The 17,307-nt window shown below is 47.5% G+C and overlaps 1 protein-coding gene across 1 annotated transcript in view; it reads left to right on the forward strand.

The window, feature by feature from the left end:
* The first annotated feature begins 5,966 nt into the window (after nucleotides 1-5,966).
* LOC133362906 (putative defense protein 3) overlaps nucleotides 5,967-17,307 on the forward strand; it is a 33,651-nt gene continuing 22,310 nt past the window's right edge. The window contains exons 1-3 of the mRNA XM_061581871.1: nucleotides 5,967-6,427; nucleotides 8,072-8,181; nucleotides 8,920-9,032. Coding sequence (XP_061437855.1) covers nucleotides 6,238-6,427; nucleotides 8,072-8,181; nucleotides 8,920-9,032 — 413 coding nt within the window. The 5' untranslated portion in view covers nucleotides 5,967-6,237. The remainder of the gene's footprint in view (nucleotides 6,428-8,071; nucleotides 8,182-8,919; nucleotides 9,033-17,307) is intronic.

Here is a 17,307-nt window from a genome sequence, read left to right on the forward strand (position 1 = left end):
TCTGAATTCCAGAATACACCACGACCCAAAACCACCCCAACTCCTACCACACACACACCACACACCACCCACAGACACCACCCCAACTCTCACCACACACACCACCCACACACCCACCCACACACACACCACCCACACAAACACACCACCACCCCAACTCTCACCCCACACACACCACACCACCCCAACTCTCACCCCACACACACCACCCACACACCACCACAAACACACCACACACACCACCCCAACTCTCACCACACACACACCACCCCAACTCTCACCACACACCACCACACACACACCCACCCCCTCCACCACACACACCACCCACAGACACACACCACCCCAACTCTCACCACACATCACCCATCCACACACACACCACCCACCCACCCCACCCACATACACCACCACACACCACCCCAACTCTCACCACACACACACCGACGCTGCTTGTGTGGTGAATCAAATTCGAGCGCGAGATATAAAAAGGTGACGTTTTAGGCAGTGGTCCTCGTTCTTTATGGCACAGGGAACATCTACACAATGTGTGTACCCGGGTATGAAGAATGCGGGCTGTGGCCCGAAACGTCTATTATTTATATAAACTAAACGATGTTTTTTCGATTTAAAGCTTTCGTGACTGCAGGGATTCATCTTCTTGGTTCTTTCGGTAAAGTCACGTAGAAGGGAAGTAATAAAATAATACTTTTATTATGTTTTATTTTTATAATTTTATTATGTTTTATTTTTATTATTTTATTACTTCCCTTCTACGTGACTTTACCGAAAGAACCAAGAAGATAAACGATGGTTTATTTACCAGGTAATAAGGCCCCACTGAGTTATGTAGCTCTTGTCAGAAGCGACCTGGCGACAAATGACATCCCAGCGAAGTGGCTGATGCCATCATCACCATCGTGTGATATGTATAGCAGGCAAATACTGTAAACGCGTTAAGTTGATTCATAAATGTGGAGGGGGATAAATCCACGAGACCACGGGGGAGGGTGAAAGAGACGCAAACTCCAAATATACAGCAGCAGGCATTGTCATGGTCGGGATCAAACCCACGACCTCCTGTACACCAGGCGAGGGAGTAAACATCTCCTAGCCACCGCGATACAGACGAGTCTATAGAAGATGGCCGAGTGGGAGCCCAAGGCCACCCTCCGTGAGTGATCGTGGGAGGTTCACGTCGCGTTCTTTACCGAGATGGGCCGCGAGCGTTCCCAGCGGCAGCTGCCGGGGACCCCTCCTCTAAGTTCTCCAACGCGGGTTCGAGCACGGGCCTGGCTCTACCTCAAGGGTGGCACAGTCGGGTTTCATATTAAACCCGATCATCTGAGATTGGGAGAAATCCGGTTAAGTTGGTTCTAATTGCAGAACCGCCAACTTCTCAACGATGGGCTTCATCCATTCCAAGCTCAGGAATTCACTGGCGCCCACGATTTCGGAAGAGAAGCTCTTGCTCATCGAGACCAACCTGCCCGCATTCTACCACTACCCCGTGCCCGACGGCCCGAGTACGATAATAGCAGCACGGACGAGGAAGCAGCCTAAGCCTTGGATCAGAGTTTCGTATTCATTAAACCAGGTTTTAATTCCCCGAAATCGGGCTTAATTGTATTAAAGAAAAAACCCGATGCCTGCCGCTGGAAAATCGGGTTTTTTCCACCCATGCTCTACATGAGCCCCCGCTGACGCCGAACGTCAAAACCAGACCTTGCAAATGAACACCTGGACACTTTACCCCCAGACCAGGAGCCTGAACAGACGTGGGGCAAGTGCTGTTAGCGGCACCGACGGAGGGCGGAACTGCACACGAGGGGGTTGGGGTGGCTCTCACCACGCCGCGTCTCTATTTGGCGCTCCCATCATTCTAGTTTTTTGAGAGTTTGCTGTTGTGACTTGCTGACCGCGCGCCAATACCGGACGTCACAGCTCATCGGATTCCTCCTCCTAGAGTCGAATATATACTATATACTATCTCTCTCAGGGCTAACAGCACTTGCCCCGACAGTCTGGCAAAAGCTACATGGGCGATCTTTGTCAAGACAGCGTTTATATAGGTCATGTGGCTCAGTGTCACACCCACAGACCGGCCACTTATACTCACATCTTGCCTTCCAAAACAATTCAACTTGTGCTGTAAACCGAGGATGGCGTTGGAGCGGTGGCGCAGTGGTTAGCGCACTACGAGGAAGTGGCCCGAGTTGGATTCGCTAACCGCTGTGCCACCACTCCCCGTTCACGTCAGCGAATTCCTATACCGTACACTCTGCACGAAGACACATACTTGCTCACATACCTCGGCCACACGTATCCTCATACCTTCACGCATGTTAGAAAGGCGGCCGGGCGTGGTGCTGGCCACTCACCCCTCGTGTGCCACAGTGCCGGTAGCCTTCGTCGGTGCTGCTACTCGCTGACAGCACTTGCCCCAATAGTCTGTGAAAGGCTACACAGGGGACCTTTGTCTGTGTCTCCTCGTGTGTGTGCTCTCAAATTACTACCTGGGTGCGGTGCGTACTAAACATCGCCGCTGGGGAGACAAAGGCGGCCGGGCGTGGTGCTGGCCACAACCACCACCTCCCCCCCAACCCCCCTTCGTGTCGGAGTCCCAGACCCTCATAGGCGCTGCTGCTGCTGCTCGCTCTGGCTGGCAGTGCTCTCCGCTGATATCTTGTGGTGGCCACCCCATCAGGAATGGGTCATTTTGTCGGAGCACCTACAGCTAGCCCCGTAGAGCGAGTCCTCGTTTAACGCGCCCGTCGGAGTCGTAGCAGCAGTACGGTGGTAGATGCGCTCCTGAAAAGTGCCGCGTTAAGCGAAACAAATTCCCATTAACATTGAACGCTATGGGAGCTTTTAATATTGATTGCTATGGGAGCCATTAACATTAATCGCTATGGGAGCCTTTTAACATTGAACGCTATGGGAGTCTTTAAAATTGAACGCTATGGGAGCCTTTAAAATTGATCGCTATGGGAGCCTTTAACATTGATCGCTATGGGAGCCTTTAACATTGATCGCTATGGGAGCCTTTAACATTGATCGCTATGGGAGCCTTTAACACTGAACGCTATGGGAGCCTTTAACACTGATCGCTATGGGAGCCTTTAACATTGATCGCTATGGGAGCCTTTAACATTGATCGCTATGGGAGCCTTTAACATTGAACGCTATGGGAGCCATTAACATTAATCGCTATGGGAGCCTTTAACATTGATCGCTATGGGAGCCTTTTAACATTGTTCGCTATGGGAGCCTTTAACATTGATCGCTATGGGAGCCTTTAACATTGATCGCTATGGGAGCCCTTAACATTGTTCGCTATGGGAGCCTTTAACATTGATCGCTATGGGAGCCTTTAACATTGATCGCTATGGGAGCCCTTAACATTGTTCGCTATGGGAGCCTTTAACATTGATCGCTATGGGAGCCTTTAACATTGATCGCTATGGGAGCCTTTAACACTGAACGCTATGGGAGCCTTTAACATTGAACGCTATGGGAGCCTTTAACACCGTACACACAGCGAATAGCAGCTCCTCCATCGTTCCCAGGGAGATGGGGCCAAGGGGTTGAAGTCGACGGCAAATGTCGGTGGTCCGTAGAATTTATTTAGGAGGGTAAAACGCATAAGCAGCAGGTCATTCCTGACATGCAATACTCTGGAGTCTACAAACTGAGTTGTACCTGCGGTAGCAGCTACATTGGGGAAATGAAACGACATATCTCGGACCGGGTACGCGAACACAAGGCAGATCTGAAACACGGCAGAACCAATACCTCTGCCGTAGCTGACCATTGTCATAACGCTGTGGGCTCGCATGATATGTTTTTTTCCGAGACCAAGGTGCTCTGCAAGCCGTTGGGCTACCTTCAAAGATTTGTACATGAAGCCATCCAGATCTATAAACACAGAGATAATTTCAACTGGGAAGATGGATACGAATTGAGCAACCACTGGAAGGATGTTATCAACCAGGTAAAACCTGAACTGGTCGTGATTATTTCCAACTTTCTGAGTTACATTTCCAAGTGAAATGTCTTTACGTTGACAGACTATATCCCTCTGGCCAGCTCTCCCGTCGCCGCCGCAGATCTTACTCTGCCCCCCCCCCCCATCTCTAGCCCTGCCCATGTATTCTACTCAAATAGTCAACATAACCTCGTGCCACAGCAGCTCTCTCGCCTACTTCAGCAGTTTTTTCTTGCCGTAGTTGTCCCACCTGATGACGATTGCTTGTGTTGCGATCGAAACGTCGTGATTTTTTTGATTTTATTTCTACCTACGTGATTTACCGAAAGAACGAAAGAGTACAGAAAAAAACTATTGGACAAATTTGGTTAACACAAAAAAATGCAAAAAAACGAGTTTGCTGCAAAAAAAAATAGAATCGTTGTTGTTTCTAAATGTTCTGCGCATCAAGCGGCAAGTGGCGGAGCAGAGCTGCCGTGAGCCGGACCTGCGCGGGTGGCAGTGCTTTTATCAGAATCTCTATTTAGACTGCAGGAGGAATCCGATTAGCTATGAAGCTCTTTTCACAGATGTCCAGTAGGGGCGGGTCAAAACGTTACAATACAAAAACACGATAGGACTGCAAAGTACAAGAAAGGTAAATTAATCACTCTAACACCTACAAATAAACCAAAGTCATACCCACCCTACCAGACAAAGCCCACTGAGGTATTTTATTATTTTTCAAAAGCAAGCTGGGCAGAAATGAAGGCTCAACGAAGTGGCTGATCATTTGGACATTTGTTGCAGCAAAATAATCTAAACACTCGAAACGCATTTTCTAAATGTGGAGGGATAAACCGGAGGACGCGGAGAAACAACGCGACCACGGGAGGACGTGCAAACTCCACATAGTCACAGGCGTCAGGGTCGGGATCGAACCCCCGACCTCCTACATACCATGCGAGGAGGATAGCATCTCGTCACAGTGGCGCAACTTCAATAAATAAGTAGACAAGTTCAGCTTGCACCATCAGTTCCGACCCTTATACTCGAGAGATGAGCGGGGGAGGAGGAGGGGGGGACACCGCGGGGAGCAGACAACACAAGGGGGACCACATTGGTCACGAGGGGCCACGTCGGCTCGGAAAAATTGTGCAACGTGGAACATTGCGCAATATTTCTTAATTCTGCTGAAGCACAAGGTGTAGTGGTCTCGTCGTTGCGCTGCCCGAGGGGACTCGAAGCAAACGTCGCAGCCCCGAATGACCCCTCCCCGAGCGAGAGGACGAACCTCGCGCAGCAGCGCGGTGTCGGTCAGAGGACCGCGACGCTGAGGAGATGTTGACTACCTCGCCTGGTATACAGGAAGTCGTGGGTTCCATCCCGGCCCTGACGATGCCTGTCGTACATTTAGTCACGTGCATTTTTCTCCCGCACCCCCAATTTTTTCTCTCTTAACATTTAGAAACATGCATTTAGTAAAGTCACGTAGAAGGGAAATAATGACGTTAGGAAAACCGCCACTTTTTTCAAATTGTCTTGCTGTGGATTTCACAACTGATGATGATTGCTTGTGTTGCAGTCGAAACGTCGTGAGAATTTTTATTGGTTTATATTAATATTATTTTATTATTTCCCTTCTACGTGACTTTACTGAAAGAACCAAGAATATGAATCCCTGCAGTCACGAAAGCTTTAAATTAAAAAAATGCATTTAGTAGTAGCAAAGCCGCTATTTTCATTTTTAGCAGGTAAAAGCCCACAGAGCCATATACATAGCTCTAATTAAAAAGCGACTGGACATGACAAAAAGTGGCCAATCGTCACGCCGTGCGCTTCAGAAGAATTCAAAATATTGCAAAATTTCAATTGCGCAATTTTTCATCTAAATCGCTGTGGCACCGTTGACCAATGAGTGCCACCGTTTTTGTCCAATCCACACTGTGGCCCCTATACCCCCTCATCCCTCGATTGTATAAGAAGCCCTGGCGCCCACGCAGGTCCGGCTCACAGCACCTATGCTGCTCCACTCACCGTTTGCACGCAGAACATTCGCAAACACCAACAATTTTAACATTTGAACAAAAGACATTTTCATTATTTTGTGGTTGTGTGCTGTTAACCTACGCCGGCTTATATAAAACAATTGGCCCCATCATTTATTTTTGCTCAAAGTTTTTATGTTTTACTATCCGAAATAAATTAATATTGAACACTAATATTTGTAGTCGACTTAAACCCTGTGGCCTCGTCTCTCTCTGGGAATTATGGAGGCGCTGCTGGCTGTGTGGATGGTGGGGTTGGTGGGTCTGCACAGAGCTCAGGGCTACGATGATGGAGCACCAGCGGATGTCTGCACCACCATGCTTCCAGATCACGGCACCAACACACTGACCGGCACACCCTACTCCATCGTCACCAACAGCAGCACCTTCACCACTGGCACCAAGGTTAACGGTGAGTGAATGACCCCACCACCCCCACCACCCCGACACAACTCCCTCCGCTCGTCGACTGTACGTACGTTGAGCTTCTTTCACACCGAACGTAGCCAACCGTGCTAGTCGCAGGTGCGGATTCCTCCATCCCGTATCGCGGACTCAGTCGACAGGACTGACCGCTGCTCATCTGCACGGCGTTCAACCATCACGGATCGCTCACTCAGCTATATAGTCGCTTGGAAAACGAGCAGATGCTACTGTGTTGTACTCTACTTAATTACGACAAGGCACCCTCGATTAACGAAGATATTTGTTCGTAAGTCAAAACGTAATAGCGCTCCATATTTTAATTGCCACACGATCATTGCTATGCAATTTGTTACGGTTCAACAAAAAAGGGAAGCAGTTAAACTAATGAGAAATATTGTACATTTGCACGTAACACTGTGAACAAAATACTGCACAGTAAATAAAACACAAATTAAAGTAACATAACATAAAAAATCCGTTTATTTTAACTTACCTTGAGTCAGGATGCTGGTTTGCTTGTATGAAGGGACGCAATTAGTCACCAAAATTGCACTCACACAGGGCACGCGCACACACACAGGGCACGCGCACACAGACACACACACAGGGCATGCACCCACACACATAAACACACACAGGATACGTACGCACACTCCAACTATCCCCCACTTAGCTTTAACACACTTTTGGAGAGCAGCGCCTATGAAGGCCGGCACGGCACACGAGGGGTGAGTGGAAAGCACCACGCCCGCTGCCTTCGTCTCCGTGGTGTAAATATTTACACACTGCACCAGGCACTCATTTGAGGCTGAGTCGACCTCGGGGAGGCCAAGGAGCGGTTCGGATAATCGCCACTGGTGTTGGTCGTGAGTGGAAATCGAACTCGGTTCGCCGGATTCATAGCGCAGCACGCTAACCAGTGCACCACCGCTCCCCATACACACACCGCTCTCTCTCACACACACACTTTCACACACACACCGCCTTCTCTCACACGCACAAACACTCCCAGCGCAAGTTTGACTGATGACATATCGCGCAGGATCGCTCCGCTGAACAAAATTGTTCCCGCAGTTCAGTTTGCAAGTGCGAGGTCGCGTTTTAAGTCGTCAAAATAAATATATTTCATGGAAGCTAGTTCGTAAGTCGGGTGTACGTAAATGCGGGTGTTCTTAAGTTGAGGACTGTTTATGTTTTGCGCATTTCATTTGAACCTGGGGGATGGTTGATATGCACTGTACGGACATCTGGTGCCAAGACTGTTGAATTTAAAAACTGCAGTGCTCTGCGTGTTATCCCCCCGACGACCCATTTGGGAGATACAAATTTGTGACGGACGGACTTTTGCAATTCATTATGAACATTGCGCTGACTGAAAAATGTCCGCGTGAAGTCTCCAGTGGCGAAGCCGACTTGTCCTCTAGAGCTCTGTCCGTCTTCAATTCAAGAGAGCGCTGGGCTGAAATTCACGGGTAATTTAAAACGAACCCGTTTGTCCACTTTTACTGTGGAGCCTTCCCGGCCACTGCTCGCGTCACGAAAGTGGTGAGAAGCGCGACAGCCGAGCTAAGGTGGGGGGGGGGGGCTGTGGGCGTCTCAGAAATTGTCGCCTCCTTGTGTCTGTCCACAGTGACCATCGTGGGCACCTTCAAGGGCTACTTCCTGCAAGCGCGAATACCCGACAACACGACCATCGTGGGCACATGGGACACCCCACCTACAGGCAACAAATTCGTACAGGTGACTCAGCCCTCGGTTGACATCATCCTCATAATCACGATCCATGGGCAGAGAGTCCGTAGGTGTCCACTGCACATCTCGTCATTTGTTTCCACTTTCCTTTGCCTTGTGCAACATGCTCAAGTACATCTTGTTAGCACCAATCTCTTATGTCGTCGTCAAGCCATTCTCTGAGGCATTTCTCTAGTTCCGGTTCCTTCCATATTTCTGAACAACACTTTTAATTTTCATCCTACATGTTGTGTGCCAGTTTCCTTCTCATCACCGCCTGTATCATCCTCAGGTCGTCTCCTTCTACGTGCAACCTTGTTTTGTACTTCTACGTTGGTCACTCTTTAGGTCCTGCCATTACTCCTTTTGGTTCTTGATCATCACTCTTGGCGGATGTCGTTTAATCTGCCACGACCCGACAGCCAATTAGTGAGGTATGTCAAGTAAACAAAACATGGAAATTCGGCACGATTTGGATGGAATGTGGTGGGTGGTTAATGCCCAGGTTAAGGGATGTTTCAGGCTGGACATTGGCCCATTCTAAGCACGTAAAGCCCCTTTAATTCAAGGCGAGGCGAGGTACGGGGGATCAACACGGCTGGGGCATGTGGTCATCCTGTGCATGTTTCATTCATTGCCAACCCGGCCTGGGCTGTACAACGGCTAACAAAGGGCTCCATAGGCTCATTGGGTTAACTCCAGCTTCAATAACAATGTCCGATGTCGTTTTGTTTCTGTGTCTTGCAGTGCAATTCCGTGGCAAACGCCGCGGTGACGCACTCCACCAGCACCTCCAAGACGAACCTGAGCTTTTATTGGATCCCCCCGACTACAAGCCCTCCCAGCTCCGTAGTGTTTGTGTGAGTTCACCGTCACAGGGCACTCTTACACGCACATTCCACTTGATTATTATGGATATTAGTACTAATTACACGCCACAGTGGCTACGAGATGTTAACTACCTTCGCCTGGTACACATGAAGCTGTGGGTTCGAACCCGACCCTGACGCCTCTATATTTGGAGTGTACGTGTCTCTCCATGTAGTCATGTGGATTTTTTCTCTGGGTCCTCCGTTTTTTCCCTCCACATTTAGAATGGCCACATGTTTAGAGTATTTGGCTGCTATAAATTTTCACATCAGCCACTCCGATGAGCTATAATTTTTGGCCAGATCGTTTCTGCAAAATATCTATATAGCTTAATGGGTCTTACCTGGTAAAATAAAAAAAATATTATTGGTGTAAGGAATGCCTAGAGAACCCTATAAAGGGATACGGTGAGTCCTCGCTTAATGCGTGACGGTGTTCACACTACAACGCGTTTTTTCTATAACACGGTTCTTTCGTTTGGGAACGTTTATCTTGCCGTTATGTGATGTTATAACGAGGAACGTGCCCCATTATAACGCGGAACGTGTCTGTTTCAACGCGGAGACCGGTAGGGAAGACAAAGGGAGATTGGTGGAGAGGCCTTTAAGGTTCCAGAAAGGACAGAGAAGAAGATAAAAGGAGCGGGTAGAAGGGGTTCGGTGTGGTGCATTGTAACGGAGCGATTCCCTGAAGCGATATGCGCTGTGTTGAGGTGACAGAGTTCACGTTCAAAGGCTTACCTTGGACTGCAACTCTTTACTTTAATATTACTCCGCTTGTCTACCTGGGAGAGTCTCGCTGAATCTCAAGACCCTTTTCTCTGGAGGGTCCTGTCAAGGTGTCGCATCTGGGGGTGCGATCCTACTGTACGTCATCTCTACTGAGTAATCTCCGGTTATTTGTTTTTAAATTTCGGCGTTAATTGGCCACTAAGCAGTTGCATTGTCTTCTGATGGATGTCCTCTCCCACGTGACGACTTTTGTTTACGTTTCCACATCGGCAACTCCATTGGGGAGTAGCCCCCCCTCCTTGTCTTTCTCCTCTCGTGAATCATAACTAGGGGGACAGTCTTCTTCTTGGTTCTTTCGGTAAAGTCACGTAGAAGGGAAGTAATAAAATAATAAAAATAAAACATAATAAAATAATTCTCACGACGTTTCGGCTACAACGTAAGCAGCCGTTCTCAGGTGAAGAATGAAACACCACCAAGCTTGGAGCGTATATTTAAGTTGGGTTAGAGGGGGGGAGGTGGGAAGAAGAGCGCCTTGACAAAATCATTTGCATATCAAGAGGAATTTAGCATATGGAAAATGCGTAGGAGGTGGGTGGGGGGGTTTCAAATTAATATTATGCCCGTGCATTATGCAGGATTAGCAGCATCAAAAGGAGGGGGAAGGGGGGTAGCATTAACAAAGGAAAGGAATGTTAATAGTATGTAGCTGCAGTTACTAAACAACCAAGTAAAAAAAACTAAAGTATAAACTACATAAACAACTAAAGTATAAACTACATAGCATCATCAGTATACTTACTATACTCTACAATAAGCTGAGTTACTAACAGTAAATAATACATTACAATTCTACATCGTAAAAATTATATAATACTAGCAGAAGTATCCGGCGTTGCCCGGGTGAAAAATATATTTCTTAATAAGCTTACATATATATACAAATACTCACCACTCACGCTCACCACTCACCCTCACCACTCACCCTCTCCCTCACCACTCACGCTTACCACTCACCCTCACCACCACCACTCACCCTCACTAATCACCCTCACCACTCCTCACTGCTCCCTAATCACCCTCACCACTCATCCTCACTACTCACCTTCACTCACCTTCACCACTGACCCTCACCACTCACCCTCACCACTCATCCCCACCACTCACCCCTAACCATTCACCCTCACTACTCACCATCACCACTTACCCTCACCACAAACCCTAACCACTCACCCTCCCCACTAACCCTCACCACTCACCCTCACCACTAACCCTCACCCTCACCACTCACCCTTACTACTCACCATTCAACCTCACCACTCACCCTCACCACTCACCCCTCACCATCACCACTCACCCTCACCACTCACCATCACCACTCACTCTCACTACTCACCATCACCACTCACCCTCACCATTCACCACTCACGCTCACCACTCACCACCACCACCACCAATCACCCCTCACCACTAACCCTCATCACTCACCTTCACCACTGACCCTCACCACTCACCCTCACCACTCATCCCCACCACTCACCCCTAACCACTCACCCTCACTACTCACCATCACCACTTACCCTCACCACTCACCCTCACCACTAACCCTCACCACTCACCCTTACTACTCACCACTCAACCTCACCACTCTTCCTCACCACTCACCATCACCACTCACGCTCACCACTCACCTTGACCCCTCACCCTCACCACTCACCCTGCCTACTCACCACTCAACCTCACCACTCAACCTCACCACTGACCACTCACCCTTACCCTCACTACTCACCCTCACCACTCACCCTCACTACTCACCCCTAACCACTCACCCTCACTACTTACCCTCACCACTCATGCTCACCACTCACCCTTACTATTCACCACTCACCCTCAACATCAACACTCACCGTCACCACTCACCCTCACCACAAATCCTAACCACTCACCCTCAGCACATCACCCTCACCATTCACTCTCACCACACCCTCACCACTCACCCTTACCACTCACCCTTACCACTCACCCTCACCACTCACCGTTACTACTCACCACTCAACCTCACCACACACCTTCACCACTCACCCTCACCACTCACCCTTACTATTCACCACTCACCCTCAACATCAACACTCACCGTCACCACTCACCCTCACCACTCACCATCACCACAAATCCTAACCACTCACCCTCAGCACTCACCCTCCCCACTCACCACACCCCACCACTCACGCTCACCACTCAACCTCACCACTCAACCTCACCACACACCTTCACCACTCACCCTCACCACTCACCCTTACTATTCACCACTCACCCTCAACATCAACACTCACCACTAACCACTCACTGGTGATGGTACCTGCTATGACTACAGCAGTGCATATTGTGGTGGTACCTGGTATGATTACAGCAGTGCATACTGCTGTGGTGGGACCTGCTATGATTACAGCAGTGCATACTGACTGATGGTACCTGCTATGATTACAGCAGTGCATACCGACTGTGGTGGTACCTGCTATCACTACAGCAATGCATACTGTGTTGGTACCTATGATGACAGCAGTACATACCGAGTGTGGTGGTACCTGCTGTGATGACAGCAGTACATACCGAGTGTGGTAGTACATATATTACATACACAAATAGTTTAATGTACGTAAAAAGTATTTGTGTATGAATTTAACGTGTTTAGGAGAATAAAAACTGTAATACTAAATAAGCAATGGAACTGTGAACCCAAATGATGGACCACATAATAAGCCAGTGTGGTTTCCGTCTCTTCAATGTAGGAATAACAGGACTTGCATAAGCTCTCTCCTGAAGCCCTTTCGTTGCCAGCAGACCTGAACATTGACATTTAGCTCTCCAAAAGTGCCATACACAAGAAGACAAACAGAAACATGTATTTAATTGTAGTTAACATTTATTTAGTGCCTTTTTATACGGCTCTTGACTCAGGTTCAACCGCAAGAAACCAAAACATTAAAAAAGAACATCTTAAAGTGACGACGCGCGACAAAAACATCCAGGGAAAAACTGCAAAATCTTCCTGGAAAAACTCCGTGTATCAACGCTGCGCGCAAAAATCCCAGTGGGATGCAAGTCTAACAATAACAACCATACAACAATTTAGATTAAAGATATCAGGCTAACTCTGTACTACTACATAACATGTACATGCCTTGGTCTTTTATCGAATCCAATGAGTCGTAAGTAGATGGTCAATGGTAGAAAAACACGTATTTATTTGTACTATAGTAAGGCACTGCAAAAACACAGACTATATAACTTGTAATAGGAAAAAGGGGGAAATGGGGAGAAGGGAAGTAGGGCAGGTAAGATCCTAGGCGAAGGAACAACAGCGCACGGGCGGTGCCGCAAACAACCGCTGACTGCAAGATCGCCGACAGGTAAAACTGCCACTTTTTGCTGACCAACACCCCCCTATACAAAGAGCTTCTTTGTAAACAATATTTCTGGTCCTGCCTGCTGGTGCAAAGTAATGTAAATAGTTTTCACTGCCTACACGAGAGCATCCAACATAAAGTTGGCCATGAGAAAAGCAGTGAGTTCCCAAATTCAGTCCCACCACTTTTAAAGATTGTCCTTGCGCCTTGTTAATGGACATGGCAAAGCTGAGCTGGATGGGGAATTGAAGCCTCTTAAATTCAAAGACTGTGTCATTAGGGATTATAGGTATGCGAGGGATAAAGACGTCCTCACCTTTAGAATTGCCTGTAATGATTGTAGCTTTGATAACATTACAATGTAATTCTGTAACAATTAACCTTGTGCCATTGCATAGTCTAGGTGGGTCCAAGTTTCTCAATAGCAAGACAGGTGCCCCCATTTTTAGTAGCAAGTTGTGTGGTGGTACACCCGGGAGCTGCAGAGAATTCAAGAATTCAACTGGATAGTGAACAATTTGATCATGGTCCAACACTGTGTCAATAGATTTGTAGGACTTGCTCTCTCCAGATAATTTCTGCAACAACATGGAATTTATTCTGTGAACGGCATCATTTTTTGGAGCCAAAATGGCCCTCTCCTCTAGCCAGACAACATCTTGAAAGTGTTGTTGCATGTTTGGGTACACTTTTTCCTCCAGTTCCTCTTCCGAAGTGGAAAGGATGCCTTTAGACATGGTGATAAGTCCATCTGTGCCGTCAGCAAGAATTATGCCATTTCCAATATCAAGGAGAGCTTCAGCAAAGTTTCCTGCCTCTTGGTCTCCATGGAGATATACATGCATGTTTGTAGTTAGTCTCAGTTTCATTACGTGCCTCCAGAGGAATGAAGACTTGATGCAGGCATTTAACTCATCAGCTTTGGTCCCTCGAAGTACCACAGGCAAGGTTTGTCGGAAGTCACCAGCCATAAGAAAAGTTACACACCACATAATCCTGGAATTGTTGCGGAGGTCCTGCAAAGTTGTGTTGACAGCCTCAAATGCTCCCTTGTGGGACATGGTGCATTCATCCCACACTATTAATTCACAATTAACCAGGACTTGTGCAAGGGCAGTCCCCTTTGAAATATTACAAACGGGGTTTTCTTGTCGGGATAGATCTAATGGAAGCTTGAATGTGGAATGGGCAGTTCTTCCTCCAATAAGCAGAGTCGATGCAATCCCTGACGATGCCACAGCCAGAGCAATTTTCTGCCTCTGGCGAACCTTAGCCAGGAGCAGGTTGAGAAGAAAGGTCTTCCCAGTACCGCCAGGTGCATCAAGGAAAAACATGCCTCCATTTTTAGACTCAATGTCTTCCAAGATTTTCCTGTAGGCTTCTCTTTGTGCATCCATCAGCTTTGGTTCATTCTCCTCAATAAATTTAAGAAGCTCTAAACCATCATAGGATATTTCACGTACGATCTCTTGGGCAAGGGCATGCAGGTTGTCCCTGGAGGGTGTTGGTAGTCCGAAAGAGTTGAGGTCTTTACCACCAATGGAGCGAAGTTTGTCTTCAAGGAGGATGAGGGCCTGGTTAAAGATGACATCAGAAAAGGTCACCTCGAGGTTGGGACTTTCTTGTTGAGCTCTGTGGAGGATGTCCTCACTCATGCCCTCTTTGTATTTTTCCCAGAGTCCCATGGGGTTAGATGGGCTGCAAACTTGAAGAATTATGCAGAAGAGCAATCTGAGTTGAGAAGGGGACTGACTAACAGAAGCTTCTGTCATAGCTTTATCAAGATGCTGACCATCCTCAAGAATTCCACGAAGATTGCAAGCTTCCCTGTATGTTTCACAAACAACTCCTTCCACTGTTTTGGAGGTCTTGGAAAGATTTAGGCCCTTTCACAACATGGAGAAGCATTCGCAGAAAGTAGCACTCCTGATTGTTGGGATGAACTGTGTAAACTCTTCCCAAGGCATCAGATTCACCGTCACCAGCACGTCGCTTCCATTTCTTTTGAGCAGTCCACGTATAGTAGGAGGGAACTTGATGGTAGAGCAGGTTGGCAGCAAATGGGTCACTTTGGCACAAAACAAAAAACGCCATCAGGGTTGTATCTTGTGGAGCCAGGGCCTGTTCTTGGGCATTTCCTTCGGTGAAGTAGATGCGTTGACCATTTTCGAGGTGAACTGCCAAATGGACCACTGTGGGGGAACGCTCATGGATGGGGAAGCCAAGAATTCTCCAAATGGCCTCATTGGTGCTGATGTATCTTCCTTTGACAAAAAGCTGAACTTCATCCACACTTTGCCCCTCTTTTTGTAAGGCAAATACGGCCATGTCAGACCCTTTGTTGATGTATTTGCAAACATATTTGATGGCTTTCACAGAATTGCAGAATTCCACATTAATGTGGGCCTCAAATATCTTGCAAAGAAGAGGGCAGTAGGGAACGATCCACTGGTTGTCAACCTTCATTTCAGAGTTAGTGCTAGGTCTGAGCTTTGTTTCAAATCCACCATCTTCTATATTTCTGCGACGATATAGAGGATAGCCATCATGCCCTGCCTGAGTTTCTTTCAAAAAGTTTCTTGGATACTTCTTGGTACACTTGCGGTCTTGCATTGGGCAGGGTCTTGATTCGGGTCGGGTAGCTCAGCACAGATGATTGAGTCAATGTCATTCGCATGAATTTTTTCCCTCATCCATAGCAATATGTGAGCATGAGGAAGACCACGTTTTTGCCACTCAATTGTGTGCAAGTTACATCTTGTCTTCCCAAAGACGCCACCTTCCTTTGCAATGATGTCATGTCTCTCTGTTGGCTTTTGGTTTTGATAAAGTTCAACCTGGATCTCCTTCTATTTTGGATTGCAAGTGAAGGTGATAAAGAGATCGGGCCTGCCAAATTGCCTGATATAGGTCATGGCATCTTGAGTCCTCTCGTGCATGTATATTGGGCCACCTGTGAAGGATGAAGGCAAGATAACTAATCTCCCCACATTCTGAACGTTTGCATCTCCGTCGGCATTGATAGCGTCCCTTAGATGAACATACTGTTCTACACGCAGGCGTTTTTGATTGAGTTGAATGTAAAGAAGGCGCTCACTCTCAATTTTGGCATACTCGTCAACAACATACTGGTGAAAGAGGTTGGCGCACCTCAATATGTGATTTCCGCCTTCCCTGTCCATGATCATGAAGGAATAGAAGTCCTTAGAGTAGACAGTTTTTCGAGGATGACTTTGTCCAGTTGCTTTTATAATTTGAGGAATCTGGATGTGGTACCCATCTTGCCCTTGCCACAGTATAATGGGGTATTGTAGGGCATCATATGCTCTGTTTGTCTCAGGAATTCGTTTGATGGTGTTGTCTTGGTATCGAAGCACAATGTCTCTCTTACCATGTTCTTCACCCACCATGAGAACAGCAACCTCACCACAAGTTGGGGCATTGAACCTCTGTGCATGCTCCCCGCTTGGGACCTTGGATGCACTGATTACAACCTGATAATCATTGGAGGTGACTTGTTGTGCTGCATGTTTGAAACTTGTAACCAATAAATTGTGTTGGTTGAGCATCCCTTGGAGGGAGAGGACAATTTCTAGTCTGGCACCAGGAACATTGCTGCATCGCTGGTTGCCTTGCTGACCTTCATCTCCCATGAAGTATATCTGAAGAAACTTTGGCTCTTCGCCAGTCAGTGGCTGAATGGATCCAATTCGATGATAGACTTGGCCTTGAACTTTGAATGTGGGCATAAATCCTGGCTCCACTATCTCCTTAGTCGCACCAAAAGAAGTCATTTGAAAGCAGGAATTGTACTTCCTGATGTTGGTCAGAAAGTGTTTAGACTCCGGGTGTGACCAGATACCGAGGATTTGAGTGGCTCGGGGGGCGTCTGCACAAGGCAAAGTTTGACTTTTCCATCACTGCAGCACATTCCCTTGGATTCTCCTTTCCACTTTTTGGCACCACATTCTGCGCAAGTAATTGACATACAGCCTAATATCACACCATGGATTGATAATCGATCTCTGGTTGGTAAATAAAAGCTGCTCTGTTCCAGTCCGGGTTATTTCTTCTTGTTCTCAATGCAGCCGCATCACGGACTTGCCTCTGGCGCACCATTTTATGAT

The sequence above is a fragment of the Lethenteron reissneri genome, unplaced genomic scaffold, assembly GCF_015708825.2.
Source record: "Lethenteron reissneri isolate LAM-NWPU_2019-01 unplaced genomic scaffold, ASM1570882v1 scaffold_1638, whole genome shotgun sequence".
Taxonomy (NCBI): Eukaryota; Metazoa; Chordata; class Hyperoartia; order Petromyzontiformes; family Petromyzontidae; genus Lethenteron; species Lethenteron reissneri.